We start from the raw sequence: 20778 nt of genomic DNA, 5'->3' as shown, positions 1-20778 counted from the left end.
AATATTAGAACTGAGTAGAGTCTCGAAATGTTTAATAGGAGTGCATGTGAATGGTTGATTTTCTATACACTACCGTTCAAAAGTTTGGGGTCACATTGAAATGTCCTTATTTTTGAAGGAAAAGCACTGTACTTTTCAATGAAGATAACTTTAAACTAGTCTTAACTTTAAAGAAATACACTCTATACATTGCTAATGTGGTAAATGACTATTCTAGCTGCAAATGTCGGTTTTTGGTGCAATATCTACATAGGTGTATAGAGGCCCATTTCCAGCAACTATCACTCCAGTGTTCTAATGGTACAATGTGTTTGCTCATTGGCTCAGAAGGCTAATTGATGATTAGAAAACATTTGTGCAATCATGTTCACACATCTGAAAACAGTTTAGCTCGTTACAGAAGCTACAAAACTGACCTTCCTTTGAGCAGATTGAGTTTCTGGAGCATCACATTTTTGGGGTCAATTAAACGCTGAAAATGGAAAGAAAAAGAGAACTTTCATCTGAAACTCGACGGTCTATTCTTGTTCTTAGAAATGAAGGCTATTCCACAAAATTGTTTGGGTGACCCCAAACTTTTGAGCGGTAGTGTATGTGCCCTGCCTTTTGGCTGGTGACTAGTGTGAACCCCTCCTCTTACACAAAGTCAGCTGGGGTAGGCTCCAGATCAAGTGTGACTTTAATGAGCTCAAGCGGTATGAATAATAATTAAGACCTGTGCCTGAAGCGCAGACCAGAAAGGCATTCTTGTGTAAGTTAAGTGAAGAAATACTGAATAACTATAACTTTAAGCTTCAAACAATAGAGATTATTAGTCAGCACACCTTATTTCAGGTCCAATATCAGTGACCTCTAACCTCGCAAACATTCTGAATTAGACAACAATTCCAAAATTCAACATCTGGTATTTTGTCTTCCCAGAAAAGTATATATAATGTTACAGTATGGCTGCTATAGGTGGACCCAAACATTTGGTCAATTTCCACTTCCTTTATATGTATGACCAGGAGTTTGATTTGTTTTAGCTATATATAAAAAAAACTAAAAAAACGTATGGACGAGACTACATCACACCTGCCCACAACAATGTTAAAGAAGATAAATAGTCATCTCTTTCCAACAGTTCTGAAGTATAACTTGTAGGGAAATTAACAGTAGTCAATGAGAGTGTATTTTCCCTAAATTTAATATCCATGCATTAAACTAACATACTAAATACATCTGTCAAAAGCACTCAGCTTGTGTAGAATCAAATCAGGGAGCCACAATAAACACATTTGAGGACAACAAACTACTTTTTTGACATGTAAGAAAAAATATCTAAAACATGAAAACTAACTTTGAAATTCATAAATACTAAGCTAGTTAAAGAATGGCACAACACAAGATTGCATGAATGTGTTTGTGTGTGAAATGGCGGGTTTAAACTTGGTCAGCAAAATTTGATTAAAATAGCAAAGGTTCCTACCTCCAAGGGGTCAAAAGAATCATGAAGATCATCAACAAAGTCAGAAGGACTTTTCCTCAGAGTCTGGTCAGCAGGCAGCGTGTTGTCATTGTAAGAAGACACAAACTTAAAGTCACTGGTTCTAGAACCTGTTGTCAAGTAGGCGTCATAGTTGTAGGTGCTGCGTAAAGTTCCTGTGCCGTCAACATCTGCGTAATTAGGAGGCAGATACGCGCTGGGGATGGCAACTGCTCCATCAAACAACAGTCTGGGCTTTCTCCTGCGACAAAACCTCACACCCAGGACGATGATGATGAAGGTCAGAAAGAAGGTGGACACAGACACCAGCGCGATGATCAGATAAGACGTCAGTTTGGAATTCTTCTCGTCATAAGAAATGTCCTTCAGTTCTGGCACCTCAGCCAAGTTATCAGAAATAAGTAAATACATGGAGCAGGTGGCAGAGAGAGGGGGCTGTCCATTATCTTTCACTGCCACAATCAGGTTCTGTTTCATGCTGTCAGATTCAGAAATGTCCCGCTGGGTCCTGATCTCTCCACTGTGGAGACCAATGGTGAAAAGCCCCGGATCAGTGGACTTGACTATATGATAGGACAGCCAGGCGTTCTGTCCAGAGTCTGCGTCCACCGCTATCACTTTGGACACCACAGAGCCTCCTTGTGCAGCTTTGGGGACCAGCTCTGTCATGAAGGAGTTACCCTCTGGGGAGGGGTACAGTATCTGAGGAGAGTTGTCATTCACATCCGATATGAACACACTGACGCTCACGTTGCTGCTCAGCGGAGGAGAACCGTTGTCTCTGGCCATGACGTGGACTTTAAAACTCCTCAGGTGTTCATAATCAAATGACCTGACAGCGTGGATCACACCTGTGTCTCCGTTAACAGACACATAGGAGGACACCGGGGCACCGTTCACCTCAGCATCTAACAGAGAATAAATCACGGTACCGTTTTGTCTCCAGTCAGGGTCTCGAGCACTAACAGAACATAAAGTGGAGCCAGCTTTGTTATTTTCACTCACATATGCGCTGTAGGACTGTTCCTCAAACACAGGTGGGTTGTCGTTGATGTCTGCTACAGATAAGTGAAGACTTTTAGAGGAGGACAGAGGAGGAGAGCCCTCGTCAGTGGCACTGATTGTAATGTTGTAATCAGACACTAGTTCACGGTCCAGTTGTCCAGTAGTCACCAGAGAATAATAGTTTTTAATAGAAGGAACTAACTTAAAGGGGACATTTTGTTGAATGGAGCAGCGGACTTGTCCATTCTTCTCAGAGTCTCTGTCCTGAACATTAATGATGCCCACCTCTGTACCAGGTGACACATTCTCTGGTATTGGATTAGACAGTGATTCTAAATGTATTACAGGAGCGTTGTCATTTACATCAGTGATATAAATAATCACCTTGGCATAAGATGACAGTCCTAATCCATCTTTGGCTTTCATACGTATTTCATATGAAGATGTGGATTCATAATCAACATTTCCAATTACTCCTATAGCACCCACTTTACGATCAATACTGAATAACTTCTCCACATCTTCTGAAACATGACCAAATTCATAACTCACTTCTCCATTCACTCCTTCATCAGCATCAGTAGCACTAACATTAATCACTATTGTATCAGGAGGAGAGTTTTCAGGCAGACTGGCTTTATAAACAGCTTGGCTGAACACTGGTACATTATCATTAGCATCCAGCACAGTGACGTGTATGACTACTGTACCTGATCTCTGAGGAGAGCCGCCATCTAAAGCTGTGAGAAGCAAATTCATCTCATTTTGTTTTTCACGGTCAAGTTCTTTATCAAGAACTAATTCTATTGTGTTACCGCTGACAGCAAGAACAAAATTATCATTCTTTCTTAGGCTGTATTGTTGAACAGAATTTTGTCCTATATCTGCATCGTGCCCCTCTTCTATCACAAAACGAGCTCCTTTATCGGCTGACTCATGTATCTCCAAATTAATCACGGTGTCTTTAAACATTGGTGCGTTATCATTAACATCTTGAATGTGCAAATTAATCCGATGAAGCTCAAGAGGATTCTGCAGCACGACCTCATGTTTTAGGACACACGAAGCTTTGTCTCCACAAAGGCTCTCTCGGTCAATCCTGTCGGCGACAATCAGCTCTCCACTTTTCATGTTTAGATCACAATAACGTTTATCTCCCCCCACCGTGTTGATGCGGGCTTTTCTGGCGGACAGTGCGCTTGCTTCCAGTCCGAGATCCTTGGCTAAATTCCCAATAACAGATCCTCGTTTCATCTCCTCAGGAAAGGAAAAGCTCACGTCTCCATATGCAGAATGCAACAAAAAGAGGGTGTAAAAGGTGCAAATCAAAAACCTTGTGCGCCTTGAATCCATTGTTAAAAACATGCGTCAAGATGATGAATAAAAATAGATCCAGCATATAGTCCTTCTTTGACAGCGATGCAGCGTGTTTTCTCTTTAGAACCAGACTGCTTTTGATAAAACGCCCTTCCACAAAGAGCCAAGCAACACACATATTTTTAGACAGTTATAGAGCGACATCTTCAGTCCATTTTAAATATCACACCAAATAAAAACATACCCATGTGTTAGCAAAGTAATCCCTGGTTGCACTCCAACCAGATAAAAATGTAGTCTGATGTAAAGACCTTACAAAATTCCATTATTATCCAAATTGGCTATGCTTCAACCATGTACGTGTAGATGAATCCATTATTTATTCACTAATCAATACATAGCAAAAAGTATGTCTGCCTTGTCATGTAATCAACATCAGAGTATAATTCTATGTACTAGTCATATTTCACAGAGGCTTAATATTTTCAAAATGTGTTGGACATAATGAGGAACATACACATCAATTGTAGCTTTAAGCTATTGTATATATAAATTATCTCCAATTATCACACAATGCTGTTTATCTTATACCGGAATTTTGTATCTGTCGTTATGAAGAAAAATACAGACCATAAAAAAAGGATCAAGTAAGGCAAAAAAAAACCCCAGTCCAAAGCAGTCTAGAGATCACACTGAGAACAATATTACAGAAGATACCCTACAAATTAATTTAGCAAACTCTGCATTTTCAAGCAACAACTATTAAATATTGTGTATGCTATGCAATGTTTCATCAGGAAACCATTCATAATTTTATAACGACTCAACAATTACCCATCATGGATATACAGGCAGCATCTCTGACAACAAAAGAATGCCTCTTGAAAAGTAAGATTTTGGAAATAAATTCGAATGAGACAAATCAAGATAGTAATGCCTTTTGCCAAATCATCATGTAAGGTAATTTATTTTACAGTGGCCTACATAATTTCATCGCAAATCACATTTCCCAATATACTGTCATGTATTGATATGTTGTATATACTTATTATTTTTTCTGCCAATATGTCATAAGTTGTAAGAGAGAATGTTCTTTTGTAAATGACTTATTAATAACAAAACACACACTTATCACTTTAAATGGAACAATGTCGGTGGCAAGTGACCTCCAAATATTACCCACATGTGAAAGCACAAACATTGTAAACTAATATACAGTAGTGGTGAAACCATCAATCCAGCAATGTGTCGTGTTTTTAGATACACATTTAGATGTAATGGGCAATATGCACAGTGTATAAAAGAGAATAACTCAATTGAATGAGATACAAAGCAATGCAACACCTCATATGACATTACTTTTCAACAAAGAAAAATCTATTTTTTATGAATATGAATGTAAACAATGTAAGGGATATAGATAATCACTCACAAAGAAGGTGATTAGATATGATTATTTATACCTGTATATTACTTATCTATCAGAACAGATTTTTGAAATAAACTATGTTTTAAAAAAAAGTGTTACCAATGCTGCCATGACATAACAGTGAATATGTAAAGATGATGATAAATAATCATTGACTACAAAGACCCATGTATTACACCAACAATCTCAAAGTCTCTTTCTGTTGCAAAAATAATTAAAATAGGAAGTGATTGAATGTCTTTGTACTGTTAGAATTGAGCAAAATATTACAAAGTACATACATAAAACATCCAATGGAAACTATTGTTTGCTAATCACTACAAATTAAATACTGATACAAAAACCCAATGAAACACTTTATCGGTATGTGTCAGCAAAACCACCAACAGTATGTATGAATGCATGGATTAAGAAAATATGAAATATGGCTTTGCTCATACCTCAGGGGAGCCTTGAGTGTCTCCAAACATCTCATCAAAGTCAGAAGGACTTTTCCTCAGAGTCTGGTCAGCAGGCAGCGTGTTGTCATTGTAAGAAGACACAAACTTGAAGTCACTGGTTCTAGAACCTGTTGTCAAGTAGGCGTCATAGTTGTAGGTGCTGCGTAAAGTTCCTGTGCCGTCAACATCTGCGTAATTAGGAGGCAGATACGCGCTGGGGATGGCAACTGCTCCATCAAACAACAGTCTGGGCTTTCTCCTGCGACAAAACCTCACACCCAGGACGATGATGATGAAGGTCAGAAAGAAGGTGGACACAGACACCAGGGAGATGATCAGATAAGACGTCAGCTTGGAATTCTTCTCATCATAAGAAATGTCCTTCAGTTCTGGGACCTCAGCCAAGTTATCAGAAATAAGTAAATACATGGAGCAGGTGGCAGAGAGAGGGGGCTGTCCGTTATCTTTCACTGCCACAATCAGGTTCTGTTTCATGCTGTCAGATTCAGAAATGTCCCGCTGGGTCCTGATCTCTCCACTGTGGAGACCAATGGTGAAAAGTCCCGGATCAGTGGACTTGACTATATGATAGGACAGCCAGGCGTTCTGTCCGGAGTCTGCGTCCACCGCTATCACTTTGGACACCACAGAGCCTCCGTGTGCAGCTTTGGGGACCAGCTCGGTCATGAAGGAGTTACCCTCTGGGGAGGGGTACAGTATCTGAGGAGAGTTGTCATTCACATCCGATATGAACACACTGACGCTCACGTTGCTGCTCAGCGGAGGAGAACCGTTGTCTCTGGCCATGACGTGGACTTTAAAACTCCTCAGGTGTTCATAATCAAATGTTCTGACAGCATGGATCACACCTGTGTCTCCATTAACAGACACATAGGAGGACACTGGGGCACCGTTCACTTCAGCAGCTAACAGAGAATAAATCACGGTACCGTTCTGTCTCCAGTCGGGGTCTCGAGCACTAACAGAACATAAAGTGGAGCCAGCTTTGTTATTTTCACTCACATATGCACTGTAGGACTGTTCCTCAAACACAGGTGGGTTGTCGTTGATGTCTGCTACAGATAAGTGGAGACTTTTAGAGGAGGACAGAGGAGGAGAGCCCTCGTCAGTGGCACTGATTGTAATGTTGTAATCAGACACTAGTTCACGGTCCAGTTGTCCAGTAGTCAACAGAGAATAATAGTTTTTAATAGAAGGAACTAACTTAAAGGGGACATTTTGTGTAATGGAGCAGCGGACCTGTCCATTCTTCTCAGAGTCTCTGTCCTGAACATTAATGATGCCCACCTCAGTACCAGGTGACACATTCTCTGGTACTGGATTAGACAATGATTCTAAATGTATTTCAGGAGCGTTGTCATTTACATCAGTGATTGAAATGATCACCTTGGCATTAGATGACAGTCCTAGTCCATCTTTGGCTTTCAAACGAATTTCATATGATGTAGTTGATTCATAATCAACATTTCCAATTACTTTTATTGCACCCACTTTGCGATCAATCTTGAATAATGTTTCCACATCTTCTGAAACATGTCCGAAATCATAACTCACTTCTCCATACACTCCTTCATCAGCATCAGTAGCACTAACATTAATCACTATTGTACCAAGAGGAGAGTTTTCAGGCAGACTGGCTTTATAAACAGCTTGGCTGAACACTGGTACATTATCATTAGCATCCAGCACAGTGACGTGTATGACTACTGTACCTGATCTCTGAGGAGAGCCGCCATCTAAAGCTGTGAGAAGCAAATTCATCTCATTTTGTTTTTCACGGTCAAGTTCCTTATCAAGAACTAATTCTATTGTGTTTCCACTGACAGCAAGAACGAAATTATCATTTTTTCTAAGCATATATTGTTGAACTGAATTTTGTCCTATATCTGCATCGTGCCCCTCTTCTATCACAAAACGAGCTCCTTTCATGGCTGACTCATGTATCTCTAAATTAATCAAGTCATCATCAAACATTGGCAAGTTATCATTGATATCTTGAATATGCAGATTAATTCTATGAAGCTCCAGAGGATTCTGCAGCACGACCTCATGTTTTAGGACACATGAAGGCTTGTCTCCACAAAGGCTCTCTCGGTCAATCCTGTCGGCGACAATCAGCTCTCCACTTTTCATGTTTAGATCACAATAACGTTTACTGCTCCCCACCGTGTTGATGCGGGCTTTTCTTGCGTACAGATTGCTTGCCTCTAGTCCGAGATCCTTGGCTAAATTCCCAATAACAGATCCTCGTCTCATCTCCTCAGGAAAGGAAAAGCTCACGTCTCCATATGCAGAATGCAACAAAAAGAGGGTGTAAAAGGCGCAAATCATAAACCTTGTGCGCCTTGTATCCATTGTTAAAAACATGCGTCAAGATGATGAAGAAAAATAGATCCAGCTTTTAGTTAAAACATATAGTCCTTCTTTGACAGCGATGCAGCGTGTTTTCTCTTTAGAACCAGACTGCTTTTGATAAAACGCCCTTCCACAAAGAGCCACATACAACACATATTTTAAGACAGTTATATAGCGACATCTTCTGTCCATTTTACATATCACACCAAATAAAAACATACCCATGTTTTAGCAAAGTAATCCCTGGTTGCACTCCAACCAGATAATAATGTAGTCTTCCATTATTGTCCAAATTGGCTATGCTTTTACCATGCATGTGTAGATGAATCCATTAATATTCATTAATCAATACGTAGCAAAAAATATGTCTGCCTTGTCATGTAATCAACATCAGAGTATTATATATGTACTAGTCAGATATCACAGAAGCTTAATATGTTCAAAATTTATTGGACATATCGAGGAACATACACATCAGTTGTAGCTTAAAGCTATTGTATATATATTAAATAATCTCCAATTATCACAAAACGCAGTTTATCATATACCTGCTTTTTGTATCTGTCTTTATGAAGAAAAATACTGACCAGTCCAAAAAACAATCAAGTAAGGCAAAAAAACAACAACATTCCAAAACAGTCTAAAGATCACACTGAGAACACTATTACAGAAGATACCCTACATATTAATATAGCAAACTCTGCATTTTCAAGCAACAACTATTACATATTGTGTATGATATCCACTGTTTCATCATGAAACCATTCATAATTGTATAACGACTCAACAATTACCCATCATGGCAGCATCTCTGACAACAAAATAATGCTTCTTGAAAAGTGAGATTTTGGAAAACATTTTAAATGTGACAAATTAAAATAGCAATGTATTTTGCCAAATCATCATGCAAGGTAATTTATTTTACAGTGGCCTACAGTATTTAATCGCAAATCACATTGCTGTCATGTATTCAAATGTTGTATATACTTAATATTTTTTTCTGCCAATGTCATAGTTTGTAAGAGAGAATGTTCTTTTGTAAATGTCTTATTAATAACAAAACACACACTTACTTTTTGAATGGAACTATCTCTGTGACAAGTGACCTCGAAATATTACCCACATGTGAAAGCACAAACATTGTAAACTAATATACAGTAGTGGTGAAACCATCAATCCAGCAATGTGTCGTGTTTTTAGATACACATTTAGATGTAATGGGCAATATGCACAGTGTATAACAGAGAATAACTCAATTGAATGAGATACAAAGCAATGCAACACCTCAAATGACATTACTTTTCAACAAAGAAAAATCTATTTTTTATGAATATGAATGTAAACAATGTAAGGGATATAGATAATCACTCACAAAGAAGGTGATTAGATATGATTATTTATACCTGTATATTACTTATCTATCAGAAAAGATTTTTGAAATAAACTATGTTTAAAAAAAAAAGTGTTACCAATGCTGCCATGACATAACAGTGATTATGGAAAGATGATGATAAATAATCATTGACGGCAAAGACCCATGTATTACACCAACAATCTCAAAGTCTCTTTCTGTTTCAAAAATAATTAAAATAGGAAGTGATTGAATGTCTTTGTACTGTTAGAATTGAGCAAAATATTACAAAATACGTACATAAAACATCCAATGAAAAGTATTATTTGCTAATCACTACAAAATAATACTGATACAAAAATCCAATGAAACATTTTATCGGTATGTGTCAGCAAAACCACCAACAGTATGTATGAATGCATGGTTTAAGAAAATATGAAATATGGCTTTGCTCATACCTCAGGGGAGCCTTGAGTGTCTCCAAACATCTCATCAAAGTCAGAAGGACTTTTCCTCAGAGTCTGGTCAGCAGGCAGCGTGTTGTCATTGTAAGAAGACACAAACTTAAAGTCACTGGTTCTAGAACCTGTTGTCAAGTAGGCGTCATAGTTGTAGGTGCTGCGTAAAGTTCCTGTGCCGTCAACATCTGCGTAATTAGGAGGCAGATACGCGCTGGGGATGGCAACTGCTCCATCAAACAACAGTCTGGGCTTTCTCCTGCGACAAAACCTCACACCCAGGACGATGATGATGAAGGTCAGAAAGAAGGTGGACACAGACACCAGCGCGATGATCAGATAAGACGTCAGTTTGGAATTCTTCTCCTCATAAGAAATGTCCTTCAGTTCTGGCACCTCAGCCAAGTTATCAGAAATAAGTAAATACATGGAGCAGGTGGCAGAGAGAGGGGGCTGTCCGTTATCTTTCACTGCCACAATCAGGTTCTGTTTCATGCTGTCAGATTCAGAAATGTCCCGCTGGGTCCTGATCTCTCCACTGTGGAGACCAATGGTGAAAAGTCCCGGATTAGTGGACTTGACTATATGATAGGACAGCCAGGCGTTCTGTCCGGAGTCTGCGTCCACCGCTATCACTTTGGACACCACAGAGCCTCCGTGTGCAGCTTTGGGGACCAGCTCTGTCATGAAGGAGTTACCCTCTGGGGAGGGGTACAGTATCTGAGGAGAGTTGTCATTCACATCCGATATGAACACACTGACGCTCACGTTGCTGCTCAGCGGAGGAGAACCGTTGTCTCTGGCCATGACGTGGACTTTAAAACTCCTCAAGTGTTCGTAATCAAATGATCTGACAGCGTGGATCACACCTGTGTCTCCGTTAACAGACACATAGGAGGACACCGGGGCACCGTTCACCTCAGCGGCTAACAGAGAATAAATCACGGTACCGTTCTGTCTCCAATCGGGGTCTCGAGCACTAACGGAACATAAAGTGTAGCCAGCTTTGTTATTTTCACTCACATATGCGCTGTAGGACTGTTCCTCAAACACAGGTGGGTTGTCGTTGATGTCTGCTACAGATAAGTGAAGACTTTTAGAGGAGGACAGAGGAGGAGAGCCCTCGTCAGTGGCACTGATTGTAATGTTGTAATCAGACACTAGTTCACGGTCCAGTTGTCCAGTAGTCACCAGAGAATAATAGTTTTTAATAGAAGGAATTAACTTAAAGGGGACATTTTGTGTAATGGAGCAGCGGACTTGTCCGTTCTTCTCAGAGTCTCTGTCCTGAACATTAATGATGCCCACCTCTGTACCAGGTGACACATTCTCTGGTACTGGATTAGACAGTGATTCTAAATGTATTACAGGAGCGTTGTCATTTACATCAGTGATTGAAATGATCACCTTGGCATTAGTAGACAGTCCTAATCCGTCTTTGGCTTTCAAACGAATTTCATATGATGTTGTTGATTCATAATCAACATTTCCAATTACTTTTATTGCACCCACTTTACGATCAATACTGAACAACTTTTCCACATTTTCTGAAACATGTCCAAAATCATAACTCACTTCTCCATTCACTCCTTCATCAGCATCAGTAGCACTAACATTAATCACTATTGTATCAGGAGGAGAGTTTTCAGGCAGACTGGCTTTATAAACAGCTTGGCTGAACACTGGTACATTATCATTAGCATCCAGCACAGTGACGTGTATGACTACTGTACCTGATCTCTGAGGAGAGCCGCCATCTAAAGCTGTGAGAAGCAAATTCATCTCATTTTGTTTTTCACGGTCAAGTTCTTTATCAAGAACTAATTCTATAGTGTTACCACTGACAGCAAGAACAAAATTATCATTCTTTCTTAGGCTGTATTGTTGAACTGAATTTTGTCCTATATCTGCATCGTGCCCCTCTTCTATCACAAAACGAGCTCCTTTGAAGGCTGACTCACTTATCTCTAAATTAATCAAGTCATCATCAAACATTGGCGAGTTATCATTGATATCTTGAATATGCAGATTAATTCGATGAAGCTCCAGAGGATTCTGCAGCACGACCTCATGTTTTAGGACACATGAAGGCTTGTCTCCACAAAGATCCTCTCGGTCAATCCTGTCGGCGACAATCAGCTCTCCACTTTTCATGTTTAGATCACAATAAGGTTTTCCGCCCCCCACCATGTTAATGCGGGCTTTTCTTGCGTACAGATTGCTTGCCTCCAGTCCGAGATCCTTGGCTAAATTCCCAATAACAGATCCTCGTCTCATCTCCTCAGGAAAGGAAAAGCTCACGTCTCCATATGCAGAATGCAACAAAAAGAGGGTGTAAAAGGTGCAAATCATAAACTGTTTGCACCTTAATTCCATTGTTAAAAACATGCGTCGAGATGATGAAGAAAAATAGATCCAGCATATAGTCCTTCTTTGACAGCGATGCAGCGTGTTTTCTCTTTAGAACCAGACTGCTTTTGATAAAACGCCCTTCCACAAAGAGCCAAGTAAAACACATATTTTAAGACAGTTGTATAGCGACATCTTCTGTTCTTTTTAAATATCACACCAAATAAAAACATACCCATATGTTATAGCAAAGAAATCCGTGTTTGCACTCCAACCAGATAAAAATATAGTCTGATGTAAAGACTTTAAAAAATTACATTATTGTCCAAATTGGCTATGTTTTTACCATGCATGTGTAGATGAATCCATTAATATTCACTAATCAATACGTAGCAAAAAGTATGTCTGCCTTGTCATGTAATCCACATCAGAGTATAATTCTATGTACTAGTCATATTTCACAGAGGCTTAATGTTTTCAAAATGTGTTGGACATAATGAGGAACATACACATCAATTGTAGCTTTAAGCTATTGTATATATAAATTATCTCCAATTATCACACAATGCTGTTTATCTTATACCTGAATTTTGTATCTGTCGTTATGAAGAAAAATAGAGACCATAAAAAAAGAATCAAGTAAGGCAAAAAAACCAACATTCCAAAACAGTCTAGAGATCACACTGAGAACAATATTACAGAAGATACCCTACAAATTAATATAGCAAACTTTGCATTTTCAAGCAACAACTATTAAATATTGTGTATGCTATCCAATGTTTCATCAGGAAACCATTCATAATTGTATAACGACCCAACAATTACCATCATGGATATACAGGCAGCATCTCTGACAACAAAAGAATGCCTCTTGAAAAGTGAGATTTTGGAAATACATTTGAATGAGACAAATCAAAATAGTAATGCCTTTTGCCAAATCATCATGTAAGGTAATTTATTTCACAGTGGCCTACATAATTTCATCGCAAATCACATTTCCCAATATGCTGTCATGTATTGATATGTTGTATATACTTATTATTTTTCTGCCAATATGTCATGAGTTGTAAGAGAGAATGTTCTTTTGTAAATGTCTTATTAATAACAAAACACACACTTATCACTTTAAATGGAACAATGTCGGTGACAAGTGACCTACAAATATTACCCACATGTGAAAGCACAAACATTGTAAACTAATATACAGTAGTGGTGAAACCATCAATCCAGCAATGTGTCGTGTTTTTAGATACACATTTAGATGTAATGGGCAATATGCACAGTGTATAAGAGAGAATAACTCCATTGAATGAGATACAAAGCAATGCAACACCTCAAATGACATTATTTTTCAACAAAGACAAATCTATTTTTTATGAATATGAATGTAAACAATGTAAGGGATATAGATAATCACTCACAAAGAAGGTGATTAGATATGATTATTTATACCTCTATATTACTAATCTATCAGAACAGATTTTTGAAATAAACTATGTTTTTAAAAAAAAGTGTTACCAATGCTGCCATTACAGAACAGTGAATATGTAAAGATGATGATAAATAATCATTGACGGCAAAGACCCATGTATTACACCAACAATCTCAAAGTCTCTTTCTGTTGCAAAAATAATTAAAATAGGAAGTGATTGAATGTCTTTGTACTGTTAGAATTGAGTAAAATATTACAAAATACGTATATAAAACATCCAATGGAAACTATTGTTTGCTAATCACTACAAAATAAATACTGATACAAAAACCCAATGACACACTTTATCGGTATGTGTCAGCAAACCCACCAACAGTATGTATGAATGCATGGTTTTAGAAAATATGAAATATGGCTTTGCTCATACCTCAGGGGAGCCTTGAGTGTCTCCAAACATCTCATCAAAGTCAGAAGGACTTTTCCTCAGAGTCTGGTCAGCAGGCAGCGTGTTGTCATTGTAAGAAGACACAAACTTAAAGTCACTGGTTCTAGAACCTGTTGTCAAGTAGGCGTCATAGTTGTAGGTGCTGCGTAAAGTTCCTGTGCCGTCAACATCTGCGTAATTAGGAGGCAGATACGCGCTGGGGATGGCAACTGCTCCATCAAACAACAGTCTGGGCTTTCTCCTGCGACAAAACCTCACACCCAGGACGATGATGATGAAGGTCAGAAAGAAGGTGGACACAGACACCAGCGCGATGATCAGATAAGACGTCAGTTTGGAATTCTTCTCCTCATAAGAAATGTCCTTCAGTTCTGGCACTTCAGCCAAATTATCCGAAATAAGTAAATACATGGAGCAGGTGGCAGAGAGAGGGGGCTGTCCGTTATCTTTCACTGCCACAATCAGGTTCTGTTTCATGCTGTCAGATTCAGAAATGTCCCGCTGGGTCCTGATCTCTCCACTGTGGAGACCAATGGTGAAAAGTCCAGGATCAGTGGACTTGACTATATGATAGGACAGCCAGGCGTTCTGTCCGGAGTCTGCGTCCACCGCTATCACTTTGGACACCACAGAGCCTCCGTGTGCAGCTTTGGGGACCAGCTCGGTCATGAAGGAGTTACCCTCTGGGGAGGGGTACAGTATCTGAGGAGAGTTGTCATTCACATCCGATATGAACACACTGACGCTCACGTTGCTGCTCAGCGGAGGAGAACCGTTGTCTCTGGCCATGACGTGGACTTTAAAACTCCTCAGGTGTTCATAATCAAATGATCTGACAGCGTGGATCACACCTGTGTCTCCGTTAACAGATACATAGGAGGACACCGGGGCATCGTTCACCTCAGCAGCTAACAGAGAATAAATCACGGTACCATTCTGTCTCCAGTCGGGGTCTCGAGCACTAACAGAACATAAAGTGGAGCCAGCTTTGTTATTTTCACTCACATATGCGCTGTAGGACTGTTCCTCAAACACAGGTGGGTTGTCGTTGATGTCTGCTACAGATAAGTGAAGACTTTTAGAGGAGGACAGAGGAGGAGAGCCCTCGTCAGTGGCACTGATTGTAATGTTGTAATCAGCCACTAGTTCACGGTCTAGTTGTCCAGTAGTCACCAGAGAATAATAGTTTTTAATAGAATGAATTAACTTAAAGGGGACATTTTGTGTAATGAAGCAGCGGACTTGTCCGTTCTTTTCAGAGTCTCTGTCCTGAACATTAATGATGCCCACCTCTGTACCAGGTGACACATTCTCTGGTACTGGATTAGACAGTGATTCTAAATGTATTACAGGAGAGTTGTCATTTACATCGGTGATTGAAATTATTACCTTGGCATTAGATGACAGTCCTAGTCCATCTTTGGCTTTCAAACGAATTTCATATGATGTAGTTGATTCATAATCAACATTTCCAATTACTTTTATTGCACCCACTTTACGATCAATACTGAATAATTTTTCCACATATTCTGAAACATGTCCGAAATCATAACTCACTTCTCCATTCACTCCTTCATCAGCATCAGTAGCACTAACATTAATCACTATTGTATCAGGAGGAGAGTTTTCAGGCAGACTGGCTTTATAAACAGCTTGGCTGAACACTGGTACATTATCATTAGCATCCAGCACAGTGACGTGTATGACTACTGTACCTGATCTCTGAGGAGAGCCGCCATCTAAAGCTGTGAGAAGCAAATTCATCTCATTTTGTTTTTCACGGTCAAGTTCTTTATCAAGAACTAATTCTATTGTGTTACCACTGACAGCAAGAACAAAATTATCATTCTTTCTTAGGCTGTATTGTTGAACCGAATTTTGTCCTATGTCTGCATCGTGCCCCTCTTCTATCACAAAACGAGCTCCTTTGATGGCTGACTCACTTATCTCTAAATTAATCAAGTCATCATCAAACATTGGCGAGTTATCATTGATATCTTGAATATGCAGATTAATTTGATGAAGCTCCAGAGGATTCTGCAGCATGACCTCATGTTTTAGGACACACGAAGGCTTGTCTCCACAAAGATCCTCTCGGTCAATCCTGTCGGCGACAATCAGCTCTCCGCTTTTCATGTTTAAATCACAATAACGTGTACTGCTCCCCACCGTGTTAATGCGGGCTTTTCTTGCGTACAGATTGCTTGCCTCCAGTCCGAGATCCTTGGCTAAATTCCCAATAACAGATCCTCGTCTCATCTCCTCAGGAAAGGAAAAGCTCATGTCTCCATATGCAGAATACAACAAAAAGATGCCGAAAAGGGTGCAAATCATAAACCTTGTGCGCCTTGTATCCATTGTTAAAAACATGCGTCAAGATGATGAGGAAAAATAGATCCAGCTTTTAGGTAAAACATATAGTCCTTCTTTGACAGCGATGCAGCGTGTTTTCTCTTTAGAACCAGACTGCTTTTGATAAAACGCCCTTCCACAAAGAGCCAAGCAACACACATATTTTAAGACAGTTATAGAGCGACATCTTCAGTCCATTTTAAATATCACACCAAGTAAAAACATACCCGTGTTTTAGCAAAGTAATCTCTGGTTGCACTCCAACCAGATAACAATGTAGTCTGATGTAAATACAGTACACAATGCCATTATGGTCCAATTTATCTATGCCTCAACCATGCATGTGTATATGAATCCATTAATATTCACTAATTAATACATAGCAACAAATCTGTCTGCCTTGTCATGTAATCCACATCATAGTATAATTCTATGTACTAGTCAAATATCACATACATTTAATATTTTCAAAATGTATTGGTCATAACGAGGAACATATACTTTATTTGTAGCGTAAAGCCATTGTATGCATAATAAAGTACATCCAATTATCACAAAGTGCAGTTTATCATATACTTGCATTTAGTGTCTGTCTTCATGAATAAAAATACAGACCATTCAAAAAAAAGAACATGACGTAAGGCAAAAAAAACAGTCCAAAACTGTCTAGAGATCACACTGAGAACAATATTACAGAAGATACTCCACTGAACAATATGGCAAACACTGCACTTTCAAGCAGCAACTATTAAATATTGTGTATGCGATACACTGTTTCATCATGAAACCATTCATAATTTTATGAAGGCTCAACAATTACCCATCATGGATATACAGGCAACATATCTGACAACAAAGGAATACCCCTTGAAAAGTAAGAGTTTGGAAATAATTTGGGATGAGATAAATCAAAAGAGCAATGTCTTTTGCCAAATCATCATGCAAGGTAATGAATTTTACAATACCTTACAGTATTTCATCGCAAATCACATGTCCCAATATGCTGTCAAGTAGTATATACTGTATATATTTAATAGTTTTCCGACAATATGTCATAATTTGTAAGAGAGAATGTTCTTTTGTAAATGACTTACTAATAACAAAATACACACTTATCATTTTAAATGGAACAATGTCGGTGACAAGTGACCTGCAAATATTACCCACATGTGAAAGCACAAACATAGTAAACTAATATACAGTAGTGGTGAAACCATGAAGCCAGCAATGCGTCGTGTTTTTAGATACAAACTCAGATGTAATGGGCAATATGCACAGTGTATGAAAGAAAATAACTCCATTGAAGGAGATACAAAGCAATGCAATGCCTCAAATAACTTAAATTTTCAACAAGTATACATCTACTTTTTATGAATATAAATATGAATGATGTAAGGGATATAGATAATCATTCACAAAGAAAGCAATTAGATTTGACTATCTTTGAAATATATGAATTAGCTATCAGAACAGATGTTTGAAGTAAATGCTGGCTAAAAAAGTGTTACCAATGCTGCCGTGACAGAAAAGAGAATATATGTAAAGGTGATGATAATTAATCATTGACTTCAAAGACCCAAGTATTATGCCAAAAATCTCAACATCTCTTTTGTTGCAAAGATAATCAAAATAGTAAGTGATTGCATGTCTTAGTACTATTCCAATTAAGCAAACTATTACAAAAACAATAAATCAATCATCCAATGGAAACCATTGTTTCCTAATCACTAAAAAATTAATACCTAAATAAAAAACAGAGTGAAACACTTTATCCATAAGTCTCAGCAAAACCACCAACAGTATGTATGAATGCATGGTTTTAGAAAATGTGAAATATGGCTGTTGCTCATACCTCAGGGGAGCCTTGAGTATCTCCAAACATCTCATCAAAGTCAGAAGGACTTTTCCTCAGAGTCTGGTCAGCAGGCAGCGTGTTGTCGTTGTAAGAAGACACAAACTTAAAGTCACTGGTTCTAGAACCTGTTGTCAAGTAGGCGTCATAGTTGTAGGTGCTGCGTAAAGTTCCGGTTCCGTCAACATCTGCGTAATTAGGAGGCAGATACGCGCTGGGGATGGCAACTGCTCCATCAAACAACAGTCTGGGCTTTCTCCTGCGACAAAACCTCACACCCAGGACGATGATGATGAAGGTCAGAAAGAAGGTGGACACAGACACCAGCGCGATGATCAGATAAGACGTCAGTTTGGAATTCTTCTCCTCATAAGAAATGTCCTTCAGTTCTGGCACCTCAGCCAAGTTGTCAGAAATAAGTAAATACATGGAGCAGGTGGCAGAGAGAGGGGGCTGTCCGTTATCTTTCACTGCCACAATCAGGTTCTGTTTCATGCTGTCAGATTCAGAAATGTCCCGCTGGGTCCTGATCTCTCCACTGTGGAGACCAATGGTGAAAAGTCCTGGATCAGTGGACTTGACTATATGATAGGACAGCCAGGCATTCTGTCCGGAGTCTGCGTCCACCGCTATCACTTTGGACACCACAGAGCCTCCGTGTGCAGCTTTGGGGACCAGCTCGGTCATGAAGGAGTTACCCTCTGGGGAGGGGTACAGTATCTGAGGAGAGTTGTCATTCACATCCGATATGAACACACTGACACTCACGTTGCTGCTCAGTGGAGGAGAACCGTTGTCTCTGGCCATGATGTGGACTTTAAAACTCCTCAAGTGTTCGTAATCAAATGTCCTGACAGCGTGGATCACACCTGTGTCTCCGTTAACAGATACATAGGAGGACACCGGGGCACCGTTCACCTCAGCAGCTAACAGAGAATAAATCACGGTACCGTTCTGTCTCCAGTCGGGGTCTCGAGCACTAACGGAACATAAAGTGGAGCCAGCTTTGTTATTTTCACTCACATATGCACTGTAGGACTGTTCCTCAAACACAGGTGGGTTGTCGTTGATGTCTGCTACAGATAAGTGGAGACTTTTAGAGGAGGACAGAGGAGGAGAGCCCTCGTCAGTGGCACTGATTGTAATGTTGTAATCAGACACTAGTTCACGGTCCAGTTGTCCAGTAGTCACCAGAGAATAATAGTTTTTAATAGAAGGAACTAACTTAAAGGGGACATTATGTTGAATGGAGCAGCGAACTTGTCCATTCTGCTCAGAGTCTCTGTCCTGAACATTAATGATGCCCACCTCTGTACCAGGTGACACATTCTCTGGTACTGGATTAGACAGTGACTTTACATTGATCACAGGAAAGTTGTCATTTACATCAGTAAGATCAACAATTAATGTTGAATAAGACACTAATCCAAGACCATCTTTAGCGCTTATTTGCATTTCATATGATGACATTTTCTCATAATCAACAACACCAGCCACTCTCACATCTCCAGTTTTGGGATGCAATGTAAATATATAATCATCATCAGAAACATGATCAAATGCATATGTAATTTCACTATTCAATCCTTCATCTGCATCACTTGCACTCACTGTGATCACCAATGTATCAAGAGGAGAGTTTTCAGGCAGACTGGCTTTATAGACTGTCTGACTAAACACTGGTACATTATCATTAGCATCCAGCACAGTGACATGTATGACTACTGTACCTGATCTCTGAGGAGAGCCGCCATCATATGCAGTCAGAGAGAGCATGATGTCTTTTTCATCTTCTCTATCTAATTCTTTGTCTAAGACCAATTCACAGTACTTCCGTCCACCTGGTTTAGTGTTTACATTTAATTTGAAATGATCATTTTGCTGTAATGTGTAGCTTTGAACAGCATTTTCACCAATGTCTCCATCATGTGCTTCCCCGAGAAGAAAACGTTCTCCTTTGTCTGCTGATTCTCGGATTTCAAAATTAAGTGAATCCTCTTTGAACTGTGGTGAATTATCATTAATATCTACAACACGAATATTAATACGGTGCAGCTCTAATGGATTTTCCAGCACAAGTTCTTGTTTAAGAACACATGAAGCCTTTTTGCCACAAAGCCCTTCTCTGTCAATCCTCTCCTGAACAATCAAGTCACCAGTGTTGAGGTTGATGCCGCAGTGCTGAACGTTGTTATCCTCAGGATCAATGCGTGCCTTACGAGCAGATAACTGGCCCAAACCAAGTCCCAAATCCTTGGCGATATTTCCAATGACAGATCCACGTTTCATCTCCTCTGGGATAGAGTAGCTCAAGTCTCCATTGATGGTGTGGACGAAGAGGAAAATAAAGGCGAGGCAGGAGCCATAGGATGCAAATTGTTTCTTCTCCATAGCATCAAAAATGGGTAGACAAATATATCAATCTAAAATAATGTGTTTAGAATCTCCCCAATTATCCAAAGATTTTTACAGCACCGTCACGTTAA

At 39.3% G+C, this 20778-nt stretch overlaps 5 protein-coding genes across 5 annotated transcripts; all 5 read right to left on the bottom strand.

Moving 5' to 3' along the window:
* Positions 1-1432: 1432 nt before the first annotated feature.
* On the bottom strand, positions 1433-3844 carry LOC133648117 (protocadherin gamma-A11-like). The gene has a single exon (XM_062043899.1). The coding sequence runs from the start codon at positions 3842-3844 to the stop codon at positions 1433-1435; it is 2412 nt and encodes an 803-aa protein (XP_061899883.1).
* A 1827-nt stretch (positions 3845-5671) lies between these two features.
* On the bottom strand, positions 5672-8070 carry LOC133648198 (protocadherin gamma-A11-like). The gene has a single exon (XM_062044035.1). The coding sequence runs from the start codon at positions 8063-8065 to the stop codon at positions 5672-5674; it is 2394 nt and encodes a 797-aa protein (XP_061900019.1). The 5' UTR covers positions 8066-8070.
* A 1786-nt stretch (positions 8071-9856) lies between these two features.
* On the bottom strand, positions 9857-12315 carry LOC133648197 (protocadherin gamma-A11-like). Its single transcript, XM_062044034.1, has one exon. The coding sequence runs from the start codon at positions 12248-12250 to the stop codon at positions 9857-9859; it is 2394 nt and encodes a 797-aa protein (XP_061900018.1). The 5' UTR covers positions 12251-12315.
* Positions 12316-14064: 1749 nt separating this feature from the next.
* On the bottom strand, positions 14065-16422 carry LOC133648203 (protocadherin gamma-A11-like). Its single transcript, XM_062044041.1, has one exon. The coding sequence runs from the start codon at positions 16420-16422 to the stop codon at positions 14065-14067; it is 2358 nt and encodes a 785-aa protein (XP_061900025.1).
* A 1864-nt stretch (positions 16423-18286) lies between these two features.
* Positions 18287-20778, bottom strand: LOC133648196 (protocadherin beta-15-like). Its single transcript, XM_062044033.1, has one exon. It carries the CDS (start codon positions 20681-20683, stop codon positions 18287-18289), a length of 2397 nt encoding a protein of 798 aa, XP_061900017.1. The 5' UTR covers positions 20684-20778.

Source organism: Entelurus aequoreus, linkage group LG04 (genome assembly GCF_033978785.1).
Source record: "Entelurus aequoreus isolate RoL-2023_Sb linkage group LG04, RoL_Eaeq_v1.1, whole genome shotgun sequence".
Classification (NCBI taxonomy): Eukaryota; Metazoa; Chordata; class Actinopteri; order Syngnathiformes; family Syngnathidae; genus Entelurus; species Entelurus aequoreus.
The sequence above is the reverse complement of the archived record's forward strand: the minus strand, read 5'-3'. Positions and strand labels throughout refer to the sequence as shown.

Bases quoted from the DNA above. Each gene is read 5' to 3' on its own strand.
- LOC133648117 (XM_062043899.1), bottom strand. From the start codon at position 3,844: ATGGATTCAAGGCGCACAAGGTTTTTGATTTGCACCTTTTACACCCTC.
- LOC133648198 (XM_062044035.1), bottom strand. From the start codon at position 8,065: ATGTTTTTAACAATGGATACAAGGCGCACAAGGTTTATGATTTGCGCC.
- LOC133648197 (XM_062044034.1), bottom strand. From the start codon at position 12,250: ATGTTTTTAACAATGGAATTAAGGTGCAAACAGTTTATGATTTGCACC.
- LOC133648203 (XM_062044041.1), bottom strand. From the start codon at position 16,422: ATGATTTGCACCCTTTTCGGCATCTTTTTGTTGTATTCTGCATATGGA.
- LOC133648196 (XM_062044033.1), bottom strand. From the start codon at position 20,683: ATGGAGAAGAAACAATTTGCATCCTATGGCTCCTGCCTCGCCTTTATT.